Source organism: Arvicanthis niloticus, chromosome 18 (assembly GCF_011762505.2).
Source record: "Arvicanthis niloticus isolate mArvNil1 chromosome 18, mArvNil1.pat.X, whole genome shotgun sequence".
Lineage (NCBI taxonomy): Eukaryota > Metazoa > Chordata > Mammalia > Rodentia > Muridae > Arvicanthis > Arvicanthis niloticus.
In genome coordinates, this window is record NC_047675.1 from 50,117,088 (window position 1) to 50,131,104 (window position 14,017).

Here is a 14,017-nt window from a genome sequence, read left to right on the forward strand (position 1 = left end):
CACACACACATATATATTCACTCATGCACAGACACTCACACATACTCACATATACACATACATACATACTCACACACATATACACTCACATACGCTCTCACACACACACACACACACACACGTATGATAAGTAAGTGTAATAATTTTTGTTTTGTTTTTTTGACTTTTGAGACAGGGTTTCTTTGTGTAGCCCTGGCTGTCCTGGGACTCACTCTATAGACCAGGCTGGCCTTGAACTCAGAGATCTGCCTGCTTCTGCTTCCTGGATGCTGGTATTAAGCATGTGTGCCACCACCGCCCAGATTTATGTGGAATAAAAAATTTAAAAGAACAAATATACTCAATGACAAAGGGGAGTTTTTCAATAACTAAAGATTTTTGTTACTGTTAAATTTAGAACAAAACCCAGAGCTTACCAGAATCCTGGCTTCTGTATCTACTATACCCCCACAAACACAAAAGCAAAAGAAAAATCTTAAAAGCTTTCATATATGAAAAACAGAGTTAGCACAAACATAACGAATACAGTAAGTGTGTTGCCAGGTAACTCTTTAATAATGTGTTTATTATTGCAAGTGTACGGGTGTTTGGCTGTGACCCATGTGTGCATGACGCCCTCGGAGGCCTGAAGAGAGGAGCAGATCCACTAGGACCAGAGTTGCAAACAGATGTGAGTTATCACGTGGCCGCTGGGAATCCATCCCAGATCCTCTGGAAGAGCAGAAGTGTTCTTAACTGCTAAGCCATCTCTTCAACCCTAATGCCTAAATAAACCTTGCAGAAAATATTTACCCTGAGGGCAAGCTTGAAAGAAAACCACACCACACCACACCCACATATACATACTCACATACATATACACACACACTCATAATCACACACTCTCACACACACAAACACATATATACATACACTCACACATACTTATATACACACTCACATACACACATACTCACTCACACACAAACATATATACACTCTCACACACATACATTCACACACACTCACCAACACATACACACTTTAAAGAACATTCTTTTAGAGCTGACATGATATAGACAGAAAAATCGCTTAGATTGCATAATAATCTTTGTACAACTGTTTTCTGTATTAAAACACGTAATACTAAACTAAATAGCCCTTCAGAATTTAATGTGATTTTACAGCCATTTAATTTCATTTGGGACTGTGACTATTTCAAAGAAAAGTCCTGTTGGGGACTTCATCTACTGAGTAAGGGTTAAGAGCAGAAAAAGGAGAAGCTGAAAATTCAGAAACAGGTAAGGAGTCCAACATTCTTATTCCACCACCTCACAGCAAACACTCAGTCTAGACTGATAAATAATATGCAGCATATAAAAAAAAATTCTATAGAAAAACCATCTTCACTCATGGAACCTATGCAAATCCTATAGGAAGGCCGAATGATGTCATTTTCCTACAATTCACGTCTAGGATACCAGCTGAGGCACTAGGAGTGCCGTGAGTTCAAGGCCAGCCTACACCAGGCACTGAGACTTGGTCAAAGAAGGAGGTGGGAATAAGTCCTTGTAATTTTCATTTCTAGAGACTGAAGCACCACTCCACTTGAGAGTTGCCGTGAGCACCGGGGACAGGCTGCCATGTTTGTCCTCCAGGAGACAGAGGTCACTGGGATCTGCTCTGACTGTGACTCAGAACTGTTGGGTGCTTCCTGGAAAGTGTGGCACTGAGCGGAGTCGTCCCTAAGTTCATGTGCGCTCTCTGTCCCTGCTCAGCGGACACTTGGCCATGCCAGCACACAGGTCTCTGTGATCAACAGCCTGCTAGATTAAGGAGTTCCTGCATTTGTTGCCCCCAGGGAACCCTGGGAACAAGAGATCAGCCATGGGAGGATGGGCGTTCTCACTGCACAACACTTATCTCTGCAGAAAGACGCAAAAACAATGACTCTGTTAGTCTGAAAGAATAGTACATTGGTTGACTGCCGTGTTGATGAGAGATCCTAGGAACAGTGATTACCTCCAGAAACATGAGGAAAAAATGTCAAGTGGGAGACCCCTGACACTCCTCCTAAAAACACCCAAAGAACACCCTGAGGCACTGAGCAAGGTTCATCACTCCCCGCTTTAGTGAATGAAACGGCATCAGCCCACCAAGCCAACCCTCACATCTGTACAAAAAGACAGACAAACTCAAACCAGCATGAGCAGCCAGTAGAGGAAAGGACGCACACCCCAGATGAGGGGACCTCCCTGAACCCTGTGCAAAGTGAACATCCCTCTCTCTTTTCGTGAGCTCCCTCCCAATAGAGCAGCTGCAGGTGAGATCCAAGCTCTGACGGGGTGAGAAATTATTACTCCTGAGCTATGCAGTTGATCCTTCCAACACTCAACTCACAGATCTTTATGTAAATGCTTTTAAACAAAACTTCAGAAGGTGTTCTTTTTATCTTAGAAGTTCATTCTACCGTCAGCTTCAGTCGTGACTTAAGCAAACATTTAGCCATTTGGAAAAAAAATGTATGTTTAATCTCTCTCTCTCTCTCTCTCTCTCTCTCTCTCTCTCTCTCTCTCTCTCTCTGTGTGTGTGTGTGTGTGTGTGTGTGTGTATGCATGTGCACCCACGCCTGTGATCACATCCATGAATGTGTGACACGAAGGATTGCAAGCCATAAACCCTGGAACTGTATGATAGAACGATAAAAGTTTCTGATGCAGGAGGTCCTTTCTTAAATTCTCAGTGCTGGGGATCAAAGCTGGAGCCTTCCATGGTAAGCAGACACTCTAGCAGTGAGTGACATCTTCCCAGTCAGAAAATGTCTTGCTTTGTCAGTCAATGTATTATTTTCAAATTACTGTGGAGAAATGGGTATTTTATCATAGAGTAAGTGAGCCAAAAGAGACATAAATAGAATTAAGATGGAAAATCGGGACTGGATAGATATGGGACTCACGCCTAGCATGCGCCAGACCTGGGTTCAATCTCTGCAGAAAAGGGGGGCAGACGGGGGGGGGAAAGAGAGAGAGAGAGAGAGAGAGAGAGAGAGAGAGAGAGAGAGGATATGACTATAAATGGCTGCCAACTGATATTTGACAAAGGTGCCAAGATGAGACAGCTCAAGAGAGAAAGGATGGTCTTTCTAAAAAGAAAAAAAAAAAAATATAGAGCTGAGAAAGTGAATGTCCACATGCAAAAGAGCCAAGTGGGATCTTATGTCACTTGGAGCATAACTCCGAAAGGACTGAATACAGCCACAAGCTGAGAGGACACAGCCCTGTGCTGCCTGACACTGTCAGCCTGAGAGGACACAGCCCTGTGCTGTCTGACACTGCCTGTCAGTTGACAGGACACAGCCCTGTGCTGTGTGACACTGACTGTCAGCCTAGGTCCTGGAACCACCCAGCATTGGACACGCCTGTGAAAGGTTTTCCTGAATAAATGCGTTGCAGCCAGAAGGCCCGCTCTAACCTGAACTGCATAAAATGGAAAAACCAAGCTGAGCACCGCTGCTCACCCCTCTTTGCTTCCCGACCACAGAGGCAACGGGACCAGGCAACTGCCAAGACTCCCCTCCTATGATGGACTGTATGTACCCTTGAACCATGGCCCAAATAACTTCCCTTAAGTTGCTTTCATCAGGGTCTTTATCAGAGCAACCGGAAAAGTAAGAGAGCTTCTAGAAGAGAACACAGGGACGCTGTGGAGTGACCCTGATCTTGTCACTGCTTCCTAGCTAGGACATCAAAGGCACAAAGATAAAGCAGGCAGGGGTGGCATCAGCAGGATGTACAGGCTTTCTGATTTTAAGGATACATTTGAAAGTCATTTATCTACTGGGAAACGAAAACCCAAGATATATAAAGAGCTCTTACAATTCAATGGCAAGACAAACAAGGAAACCTGAGCAAAAGACAGGACCAGACTCTCCAAAGGGGGCTGGGTGGGGAGGTGATTCCGCTGACAAAGTGCTTCCATAGGAGGATGTGGACCTGAGTTCAATCCCCCAAACCCACGTTTTAAAAAGGCCAGGTGTGGTGGCGTGTGCTTATAATCCCAGCACCGACGAGGCAGAGATGGGAAGCTCACGGAGGCTCACTGGCCAGCCAGGCTGAACCACGAAATCCAAGTGAATTTAAGAGATCTCTCAGAAACGAAGCAGAACAAAAACCCAAAACAACAACAACAAAGCCAGCGCTGAGGGACTAAGAAACACACCGAAGGTGAACATCTGGCTCCAGAGGCATTTAGAATATTCTAAAGACAGCAAGGCACGAGGAGAGTCGCTCAAATGCATGAGTCACTGGGGCTGCCCAAATCAGAACAATCTGAGATCCACATTGCCCTCAGTAGACTGACTAAAGTCAAACCCGTAAACTAGAGCAAGCGAGGCCCCAGGGACAAGATGGAATAGCCTAGCAAGCCACACACAGCTGCTGGGCTTGGGACACAGTGCGGCCACAGAGGAAAACAGTAAGGGAAAATCTCCTTACTGTAGGAGCTGACACCCTCACCCCTGAGGGACAGACACGAGAAGGATGAGGACGGTAGTCACACAAAGACTTAAGGTTTTGGCTGTTATTCTCAAATGTAGTTACAACCGAACAACCCTCTGCTAATTGCTGGACAGTGTGGTATGAATTGAGCCCCTATTATCTGAAAGTAACAAATTCAAAATGCCCTAAAATCTAAAACTTTTGGAATGGTATCACATCTAGGTATGCTGGTACAGGCTGCACTTGGGACAGAAAGTCCGGGTTGGGTCACATGTCAAGTTCCATGTTGGCTTTAGGTGCTTTGTAAGATCTTGTCTCCAAAACCAAAACACAATTAAGAAAAAAAAAAATCCTCCATACAAGAAACAAACTCCTCTATCTAAGGAGAAGCAGAGGAAGAGACCCAGAAAAGCACTAAGCCCAAGGCCAGCACTGCAGTACAGTACAGATTACAGAGCAGAGTCTCTCTCCAGAGACCTTGAGGCAGCCAGCCTCCTATGACCATCCTACCACACTGCCTGTTCCTAGCCACATGTAAGGCCCCCTCCCACCCTCTCCGAGCTCTCACTCCCAGGAACCTTTGGAAACACCCACCCCTACTCCCAGTGAGGGTATCCTGTGTGCTTCAAGGTCACGTTGGAGTTCAGCTCCTCAAGGTCACAGAGTTTCAACAACATAATCTCCAAGTTTCCAATCACTCCTGAGAAGAGAAACCCAGGATTCATTCACTCAGGGAAGCTCAGTTTTGTTTGAAGGAAGCTGCTCACAGCAAGATGGAGTCCACCCTTACTTTTCAACACCGGGTTTCTCTGAAAGGCCCTGGCTGTTCTGAAACTCACTCTGTGGACCAGGCTGGACTTACTCACAGATCCTCCTGCCTCTGCCTTCTGAGTGCTGCTTCCATCAAGGTATGCACAGCTGTCACTGCTGCCGCCATCATAGGCTTCAATCTCTCTTTTTAAAAATCTTTATTTTTTATGTGTTTTGCTTGCATGTATTTAAGTATACCGTTCGCAAGCTGTGCCCACAGAGGCCACAAGTGGGTATCAGATCCCCGGGAGCTAGAGTTATAGATAATCGTGAGCCATCGTATAGGGGCTGGAATCAAACCTGGATCCTTAGCAAGGATCCTAAGCGCTGCACCATCTCAGTTAAGACACCTTCCATCCCCGACTAATTTCTAATTGTTCCTACGCCATGCTCTGGAGTCCTGTGTAAATCTCTTTCCCTTGTTCACCCTTTTCTCCTCCATTTGTCGCCCTCCCTCCCCACTCCCGGGAGACTGAACTTACTTATCTCCTTATCCCAGAGGCTCAATGTGCTTGCTGAATTAATATCTGGCATGTCTCACTCCCTGCCAACAGAGACTTAGCGGGAAAAACTGTCACTGCCCACCACAGCAGTGGTCCCTTGCACATAGTCATCCTGTCCCAAGTGGGCCTGACATGCAGCTTAATGGCTCATGAAGCACAGGGCAGACTCCCCGAAGTCAAAATGATCTACTCTAAAGTCTCAACAGACATCCAAGCCATGCCCAGCAATCCACTCTCAGGTATGTGTGCCCAAGAGGAATGGAGGAACATAGGTCGTAAAAACACATGCAGGTGGGTGGAGGGATGGCTCAGTGGTTAGGAGGGCTGTTTTCCAGTGGAGCGGAGTTCAGTTCTCAGCACCCCGTATCAGGTAGCTCACAACCATCTCTAACTCCAGCTCCAAGGAATCTGATGGCTCTGGTTTCCTTGGGAACCTACACTTGTGCACATACCCACACGCGGACGCGTACTTGCACATAACATAAAATAATAAATCTTTTAAAATTACGAGTAATTTTTTAAAAATATGAGACATGCGATAACATAAATGAGTCTTAGAAGAATAGTATAATCAATATTACTTTAGGAGATAAAATTCTAGTGGCTGTCTCTAGGAGAGGGAGACGCTGGCTGTGGGGAGCAGGGGCATCTTCTAGGTCTTGAGGTGTTCTTGACTTGTGTCTGCATGGATGTGTGAATGCACCATGTAAACTGTGCTGGGGATTCAGGACCCCATGTCTGCTACACTCCCTACAAATACTTCCTTGAGTACAAGTCAAGGCACAGCCCCCAAACCACACGCTGGTTTGCCGTCCTGAAAGGTGATGTTAATCACTTTGGAGCTGAGCATCTGTCCTGATTAGTTTCCACTGTCAACTTGACAGTGCCTAGAGTCCCCGAGGAGGGACTTCAGCTGACACGCTGCCTAGATCAGGGTGTGAGCATGTGTGGAGGCATTGTTCCGACAGCCTTCTTTCTTGGTGTCTGCCTTCCATGACTTTCCCATCCTCCCTCAATGATAGAACGTGAAAGGATAAGATGAAATGAACACTTTCCTCCCCCAAGTAGCTTTTAGTGTCTTATCACTGCAACAGGATGATGGTACAACAGTGCCCCTAAAAGCCTTGGTCCCCAAAGCAAGAACCTTCACCCACTGTGATGGTTTGTATGTGCTCATCCCAGGGAGTGGCACTATTAGAAGTTGTGGCCCTGTTGGAGTGGGTGTGTCACTGTGGGTGTGGGCTTTAAGACCCTCACCCTAGCTGCCTGAAAGCCAATCTTCTGCTAGCAGCCTTCAGATGAAGATGTAGAACTCTCAGCTCCTCCTGCACCATGCCTGCCTGGACGCTGCCATGCTCCTGCCTTGATAATGGACTGAACCTCTGGACCTGTAAGCCAACCCCAATTAAATGCTGTCCTTGTAAGATTTGCCTTGGTCATGGTGTCTGTTCACAGCAGTAGAACCCTAAGACACCCACTGATGGATCACAAGCTCGTGGCTCTCTAGAGAGGTGGAAATATAAACTCTGAAGATAGCCTGGCTGAAGGCAGGACTGGAGGCATGCCTCTGAGGGGTGTTTCTTGTCCCTGTCCCTCCATCTCCATCCCCTCTCTCCAACCCAGCTGCTATTAAGGGGAATTCCTTACTCCACCACCGGTTCTGCTACGATGTCCTGTCTCACCCCAGCCTTCAAGCAGTGGAGCTGGCCAGAGTCTGGAACCTCTGGAACCTCAGAGGTGTCTGTCACATGATCAAAACCTCTCATGGATGGGCCAATGCCCTCACTATTGGCAAGGATGTAAACAGGTATACTTCTAGAACATTCTTTCACAACATGTACCAAAACCTCTAAAAAAACATACAAATATCCTTCCCCTTGATTCTCCTAAACTGGTTTTATGTTAAGGATCAAATCGAGGCTGGCACACCAGAGCACACATGCTCCACACACATCACACACACACACACACACACACACACACACACACACACACACTAAAACAACTTCTTAAGGCCATAGGCTCAGGGCTCACCAGAGGAATCACTGTATTGCGGACTCATTAAATTTTTACGATTTGAAAATTTAACAGAAAATATCCACGAGTCATTAACTACAATTAAAAACAAAATCAGTTCACCCACCATGATGTAATCTTATAATCTCATATTCATGGCTTATGAATTTAGCGTCACAAATGGTTTTCTCCAGATAGAGAAATATTGTGGAACTAAAAAAAAAATTAATACATTATCTAAAATGAATGTGTTTATTATGCTGTTAAGAAAAACATACAATCACAGTTTTTAGAAATCAAGGTGAGTCTGATGCCCCAGAACTGAGTGGGGGTCTTTTATAGGCCCTGCCGGCACCCACAGGTACACTTTCTGGAACAGGAAGTCCTGCCTCCTGAGAAGCAGCACTAGACTCCTTGGGAAAGCAGAAATTCTAGGAGCTTCCTGTTCCTCCCTGACAAGAGTTGCTTATAAAAGTACACTCCAGAGCTGGAGAGATGGCTCAGTGGTTAACTGCTCTTGCAGAGGTCCTGAGTTCAATTCCCAGCAACCACATGGTGGCTCACAACCATCTGTAATGGGATCTGATGCCCTCTTCTGGTGTGTGTCTTAAGATAGCTACAGTGTACTCATATAAAATAAATAAATTAAAAAAAAAAAAAAAGCTTGTAAAAGAAAAAAGAAAAAAAAAGTACACTCCTGTGTTAAAATCCACAGAACAGCAACCACACCCCCACCTAGTGAAAAAAAAAATTGTATGTATTAACATGGGAATAAGCCAGGGAAGAAATAAGCAGAGCTGAAAGAAGTTCTAGTAACAGAGGGGGTGGAACTGCCTGTCTGAGGCGTCAGGTGTGACTAGATGGCCTCCACCTGGCCAGGTCTCTCCACCTGCCCTCACAGTTAGGAAGCTAAGACCATCTTCCTATGCAGAGGCGACAACTTCTCTACCAGAGTGAAGCTCCAGGTTCCCTACCTTGGCCAGCCTTGGGATACAGGGCTCCCAGGAAGCCAGCTGCACTGAGGTTGCACGGCTGCTTGGCAGCACTACCTGAGACTGCAGTTGCAGCTCCCTAAGTCCCAGGCTCCTCCTGCTGCCACTCAGCCTGGCACAGAGCCAGGACTGAAGGTACCACTCCCCTGATCCCACAGGAAGGCCTCCTGCTCTCCCGGGTCACAGACTCCACTTAACTCTGGATTTAAAAAAAGAAAGGTTTTTCTCTTCTTACTCGTGAGTTGAAAAGGCTTTACTAGATGGTATTAGAGAGATTCAGGACTGGTTAAGACTTCAAAGACTGTCTCTGGAGTCTCAGCTATAAATGGGACGTATATATCACATTCCTGCCTGAAAGGCTCAGGGAACATTGGACGAGGGGAAGTGGGAAGGGTCAGGCTGGGGGTGGTGCGGGGGGCTGGGGTGGTGCAGTGTCTCCTGGACAGCAAGGACCACTACATTCAAGAAGTCTTAAGATTGAGATCCAGTCAGTCTACGTTCCAGCACGGATGGGGCACAACAGCCCCACCTCCAGCTAAGGACCTTGGACAGTTAGCATATGCTACGAAAGAGTCAGTTTTTGTTAGGGATGTGGTACCCGATAGGTTGACCCTGTTCCAGCGGACAATCCCACATCTCTGCATAGCTGGGCAGCAGAAATTAGACTCCGTAGGTTATTAAAAAGAGAGGGGGGAGGGAGAGAGAACAAAGTTGGGGGGCAGATGTGAGGGGAGAAGGTCTGGGAAGAGTTGGAGGGGAAAGAGTGTGAATATGATCAAAATACATTGCATAGGTGCATGAAACCCTCAAAGAATAAATATATAATGAATAAGGTAATTGTTATGAACGCTAAAAATAAAAGACTATTTTAATAAACCAGCAGTAAACCAGGTGCCGTGGCCCTCGCCTTTAATCCCAGCACTTGGAAGGCAGAGCCAGATGGATGTCTGGGTTCGAGGACAGCCTGAGGTACAGAGTGAGTTTCAGGACAGCTAGGGTTACACAGAGAAACCCTGTCTCCATAATAACAACATGATAATAATAATTAATCACCATCATCTAACAGTAAACTCTAAGGACAAAAATTCAACAATGTTAATTCTAACCCCACATTCCTCTCATCTTCCCAAGGTCAGCCTCCTGCTGGAGTCTCAGAGGTTAGCATGGATGAGAGGGGTCAGTCACCACAGAAACCCAGCAAAGCTAGAACAGGTGACCAGAGACTGTGGTGCTGCCTGCTTCTCTGCCTCAAGAAGTGATGGAAGGCACTCGGAGGAGGAAGTCTGAAGGTCAGAGGCCCCAGACACAGCCTGGCTGAATTTCACACTGCTCCCAGGAGAGCTTTGCATGCTGTTGGCGATTTGCACACTGGGGAGGCAAGTGAGGCTGGCAGCTTGCAAGCTGGGCTATTTTAGAGGCTTCAGCTATAAGTCTGGACCCTGTGCTCCCAGAAAGCAGTTCAATTCCCAGGAAGACTCTCCCATCTATACAAGGGTTAAAGCATGGACACCAGCCTGCCAGTGTTTATGTGTAAGTCTTCCCAAGGGGACCCACACCTCAGAGCAGAGCCTGAGGGAGGTGCTGGAGCCACTCCCCTGTCATTGCCAGCTGTGATTCCCCAAGCCTGCTCCATCCAGATAGCTGGAGTCATGGAAAATAGGAATGAGGCAGGGAAGACTTGAACAGTCTGAAGGGCCAGTATTCTCACCAGTAAGTATGGAATCTCTCCTTCCCTTGTCTCAGCTCGGTACCAATAACTCTCTACTATATGCACAAAAATCTCCGTGGAGCCACAGAACTGCTCTACAGCAACTCAATATGTAATGGTCCCATCATGCACCTCTTTCCTGCCCAAGACTCAGCAAAGGTCTCCAGGTCTTCAAGGGAATCAGCTATATTCTCCCCTAGAAAAGAAACTCTCCCCAGCTCGACCACCAGCAGCAAGGGAACTAACTGCTCCACACACCCATCTGCACACTGACACTCATGCACAGACACAATTGATTACAGTGGGGCAAGTCCCATAGCAACCTAGAGTCCTGTGCAGTCCTCAGTAGACTGCAGCGGCCATAGCAATCACAAACATTCTATTATGAAACAATGTAACATTGTAACAGATCAAAACACCACTCTTCCTCTCCCCCCCACCCTACCCGCCCAGTTACATCTGTTAAGCAACTGGGCCACACAGAAGGGAGAAAGATTCAGGCTGCCTTTGTGGAGGCGTAGCGCGGCAATTGTTGGAGTGTCCCTGATGCTGGAGCTTAGTAGGCTGAACCTCTCGGCTGAGCGCTGCAGCAACCAGCTTCCTAATAAACACATCCATCTCTCTCCATGCCCTGGGCTCAAGGATCTTTTCTGACCAACCTACAAATCGGAATCTATTTTAAGCTCTGATAAATAACATTCCTCGGGCTCAACAAGCCATCAACTTTGTCCCTCTACCCTTTCCCCATGTTTCCCTTGGGGGAGCAGGTACCACAAAGGAAATTCTAAAGTAGATCTAAATTTGAAAGAGAGGGACCACTCCTAAAGCAGAAAAACAACACCGGCCACAAATACTACCAAACAGCCGCTAATGCCTTTGCCTAAAGAACCCCTTTGCCTAAAGTGACTCTCAGGAATAGGCACAAACTCAGTGGCACTGTCAGGAAGCAGGATATGACCCTAATGCCAGTGACAGGCAATCCTGGTCTTCATGCTGGGAGTGCACAGTGGATACAGGGCTTTGCTTCTTGACTTATAGGTTACTAAGAAATAAACTACTGGTTAAATCACTTTGATGTGTTTACCCTTCTCAATACCAGACCCTTCATCTAAACTAAGCCTTAGCCAGTACAACGTCCCTATTTTGCCCTGGGATCTCAGTTTTGCTGAATTCTCCTCTGTAGACGTCTACCTTAAGTGCTGCAAAATCAACACGGGATCACAAAGGCTCATGGCACAAAGACTGACAAACCAGGGCACCAGGCTGGTACAGTCCCAACAGCCAATATGGAAAGCAGCTGTCCAGGGCAGGAGGCCCTGAAGGCACACTGGGGAAAAAGGGTGATACAGGAGGACAATTTAGAGTACCATAAACCACAGCCAAATGGCTGGGCTTTAAAATATACCCACTTAGAACCTTGCATGGTGAGAGTAAGCCTCCAACCCAGCTGCAACTTTGCCCATCCACACTGCAGCCTGGCAAGGCTGCAGACCACTCCCTCCGGGGCTGGGCCAACCTTTCCCATTGCCAGCTCCCTGCAGCTATGTTTCCACACCCAGGCCCTGGAGTCTGCCTCCTGTACACCTGCAATCTTGATGAACAATAAGTATAGTGTCATGTACACTGCCCAAAGTGTGTGTGTGTGTGTGTGTGTGTGTGTGCGCGCGCGCGCGCATGAGAGAGGGGGGAGATTATGCAAAGGGCACTCCCTGGTGCCCATTCACACTGGTTGTGCACACTTCACAGAATATGGTGGAACATCTGCCTGCCAGGAAGCCATGGCGCCTAAAAAGCAGCACTGAGGGTCAAATGGGAAAGCAGTTTCTACGTCTCACAAAGCAGAAGCCAAGACGCTGCAAAGCAGCACTACTTTAGAATTCGACTCTGCAGAAGCCAGCAGCCAGAGGGCCCAGGGTGGCTGAGTGGCTGTGCTCAACTCCATTCGCCTCCAGATAATCTGAGTCTGGTCTACACACCTTGAAAAGTAACTCGGACTAACACTCCCTAACGCAGTAGAATCACCCTTTGCTCCTTCCGGTGCTCAGCGAGAGATCGACTGGCACCACAGGAAGTTTCTCAGGAAAACTGAGTGCAGTGAAGATGCTGGGGTGCCCTCGCACTAGGCTATGTGCTTCAGCTGCGACCGGCCTGACCCCTGACACCTAGGTCCTGAGTACTGCAAAGGACCCAGCCTCAGCCTTGCCAGGCATTTGGATACCCTCAACCAAAAAAGCCATACTTTACTGACCCCACAGGTGTGACACCGCCAGAGGACGGAAAGCCTCTGGCAAAGTGCTGGCTTGGTCACCACCCACGAGAAACCTGGGACCACCACCCTGTGCAGTAAGACCGACTCTGTTTAATCCCCGCTCCCCAAACCAGCTGTTTCCAGAAACACACAGGTGCGAGTCCGGTGTGTCTGGAACCAGTCTGGCCCGTGCTCCAGCCTTCAGACCGCGCCCTGTGTCCCGGCATCCCAGAGTCCCCGGTCGATCCTCACCACCGGTGTCCTCGAAGCGCGGGGGCGGGCGATCCCTCAGCACGGCGCTCCAGCCCTCACTGGTCTCGTCCTCCTCCACTTCCAAGGGATCCGCGGCGTGGGGTAGCGGGGCGGTCCCCGGAGGCGCGGGGCGCTCACGCTCATCGTCCGAGGAGGCGGCCGAGGAGGAGCGTGAGGCTGCGGAGGTGCTGTAGAAGGGGTTCCCGCCGCTGTCCGGGCCCGACTCGCCGAACACATCGTCCGAGATGTGCAGGCTTTCGTACCGTGCACGGGCTGCCTCCAGCAGCGCCGGAGCCCTCCTTCGCGCGCCCCCGCCGCCCTCGGCCATAGCCCCGGCCGCCGCCCGCGCGCCCACACCCCACAGCGCCTCCCAGCCGCACACGCCGGGCCCGGGACCCCCGCCGCGGCCCGCGGCTCCCCACCAGCGCAGCCCGCAGCACAGCGCGCGCCGCCCCGCGCCCGGCCGGCCCGCCGTCTTGGCCGCTCGGGCCGCGCGCCCGGGATGCGCCTTGGAGCTCGGGCGCCGCTGGCTGCGGCCGCGGCGGGAAGAGACTCAGCCGCTGCCCCGAGCCGCCGCCGCCCCCACCCGCTGCGTCTCCGCCGCGCCCGGCCCCGTCGCGTCCCCGCGCACCCTCCCCGCGGCAACCGCGTTGCGCCGCCGACCTTCCCGGGCGCGAGCCGTGGACCGGGCCCGCCTCCAGCACCTCCAGCCGCTGGCCAATGGAGAGCGCGGGCCTCGCGGAGGCGGGGCTAGCCGGTCTCCCCGCCTCCTCGGGGCGTGGCGCTAGGGCAGTCAGTCTCGGGGAACACCGCCCATCGGCTCCTAGTGGCTCTCGGGCGTGGGGAGGGAGGCGGATCCCTGTGCTCCGAGCTCTCTGGCCCGCCCCTTGCGCAGCCGCGCCCGGCGCCGGGGAGCTGTCCGCCCAGCGGTTCTGAAATTCACGCTGCGGACACGCTCCAGGTGGGCGGCCCGCCGAGCCTGCGCTGCGCGCTCCTGTGAATTTCAGACTGCC

General features: G+C 49.5%; 1 protein-coding gene across 1 annotated transcript in view; it reads right to left on the reverse strand.

The window, feature by feature from the left end:
* Positions 1–13,364, reverse strand: part of Pgbd5 (piggyBac transposable element derived 5) — a 68,569-nt gene extending 55,205 nt beyond the window's left edge. Inside the window, exon 1 of the mRNA XM_034523145.2 lies at positions 13,005–13,364. Within this exon, the coding sequence (XP_034379036.1) occupies positions 13,005–13,332 (328 nt within the window). The 5' untranslated portion in view covers positions 13,333–13,364. The remainder of the gene's footprint in view (positions 1–13,004) is intronic.
* Positions 13,365–14,017: the final 653 nt, after the last annotated feature.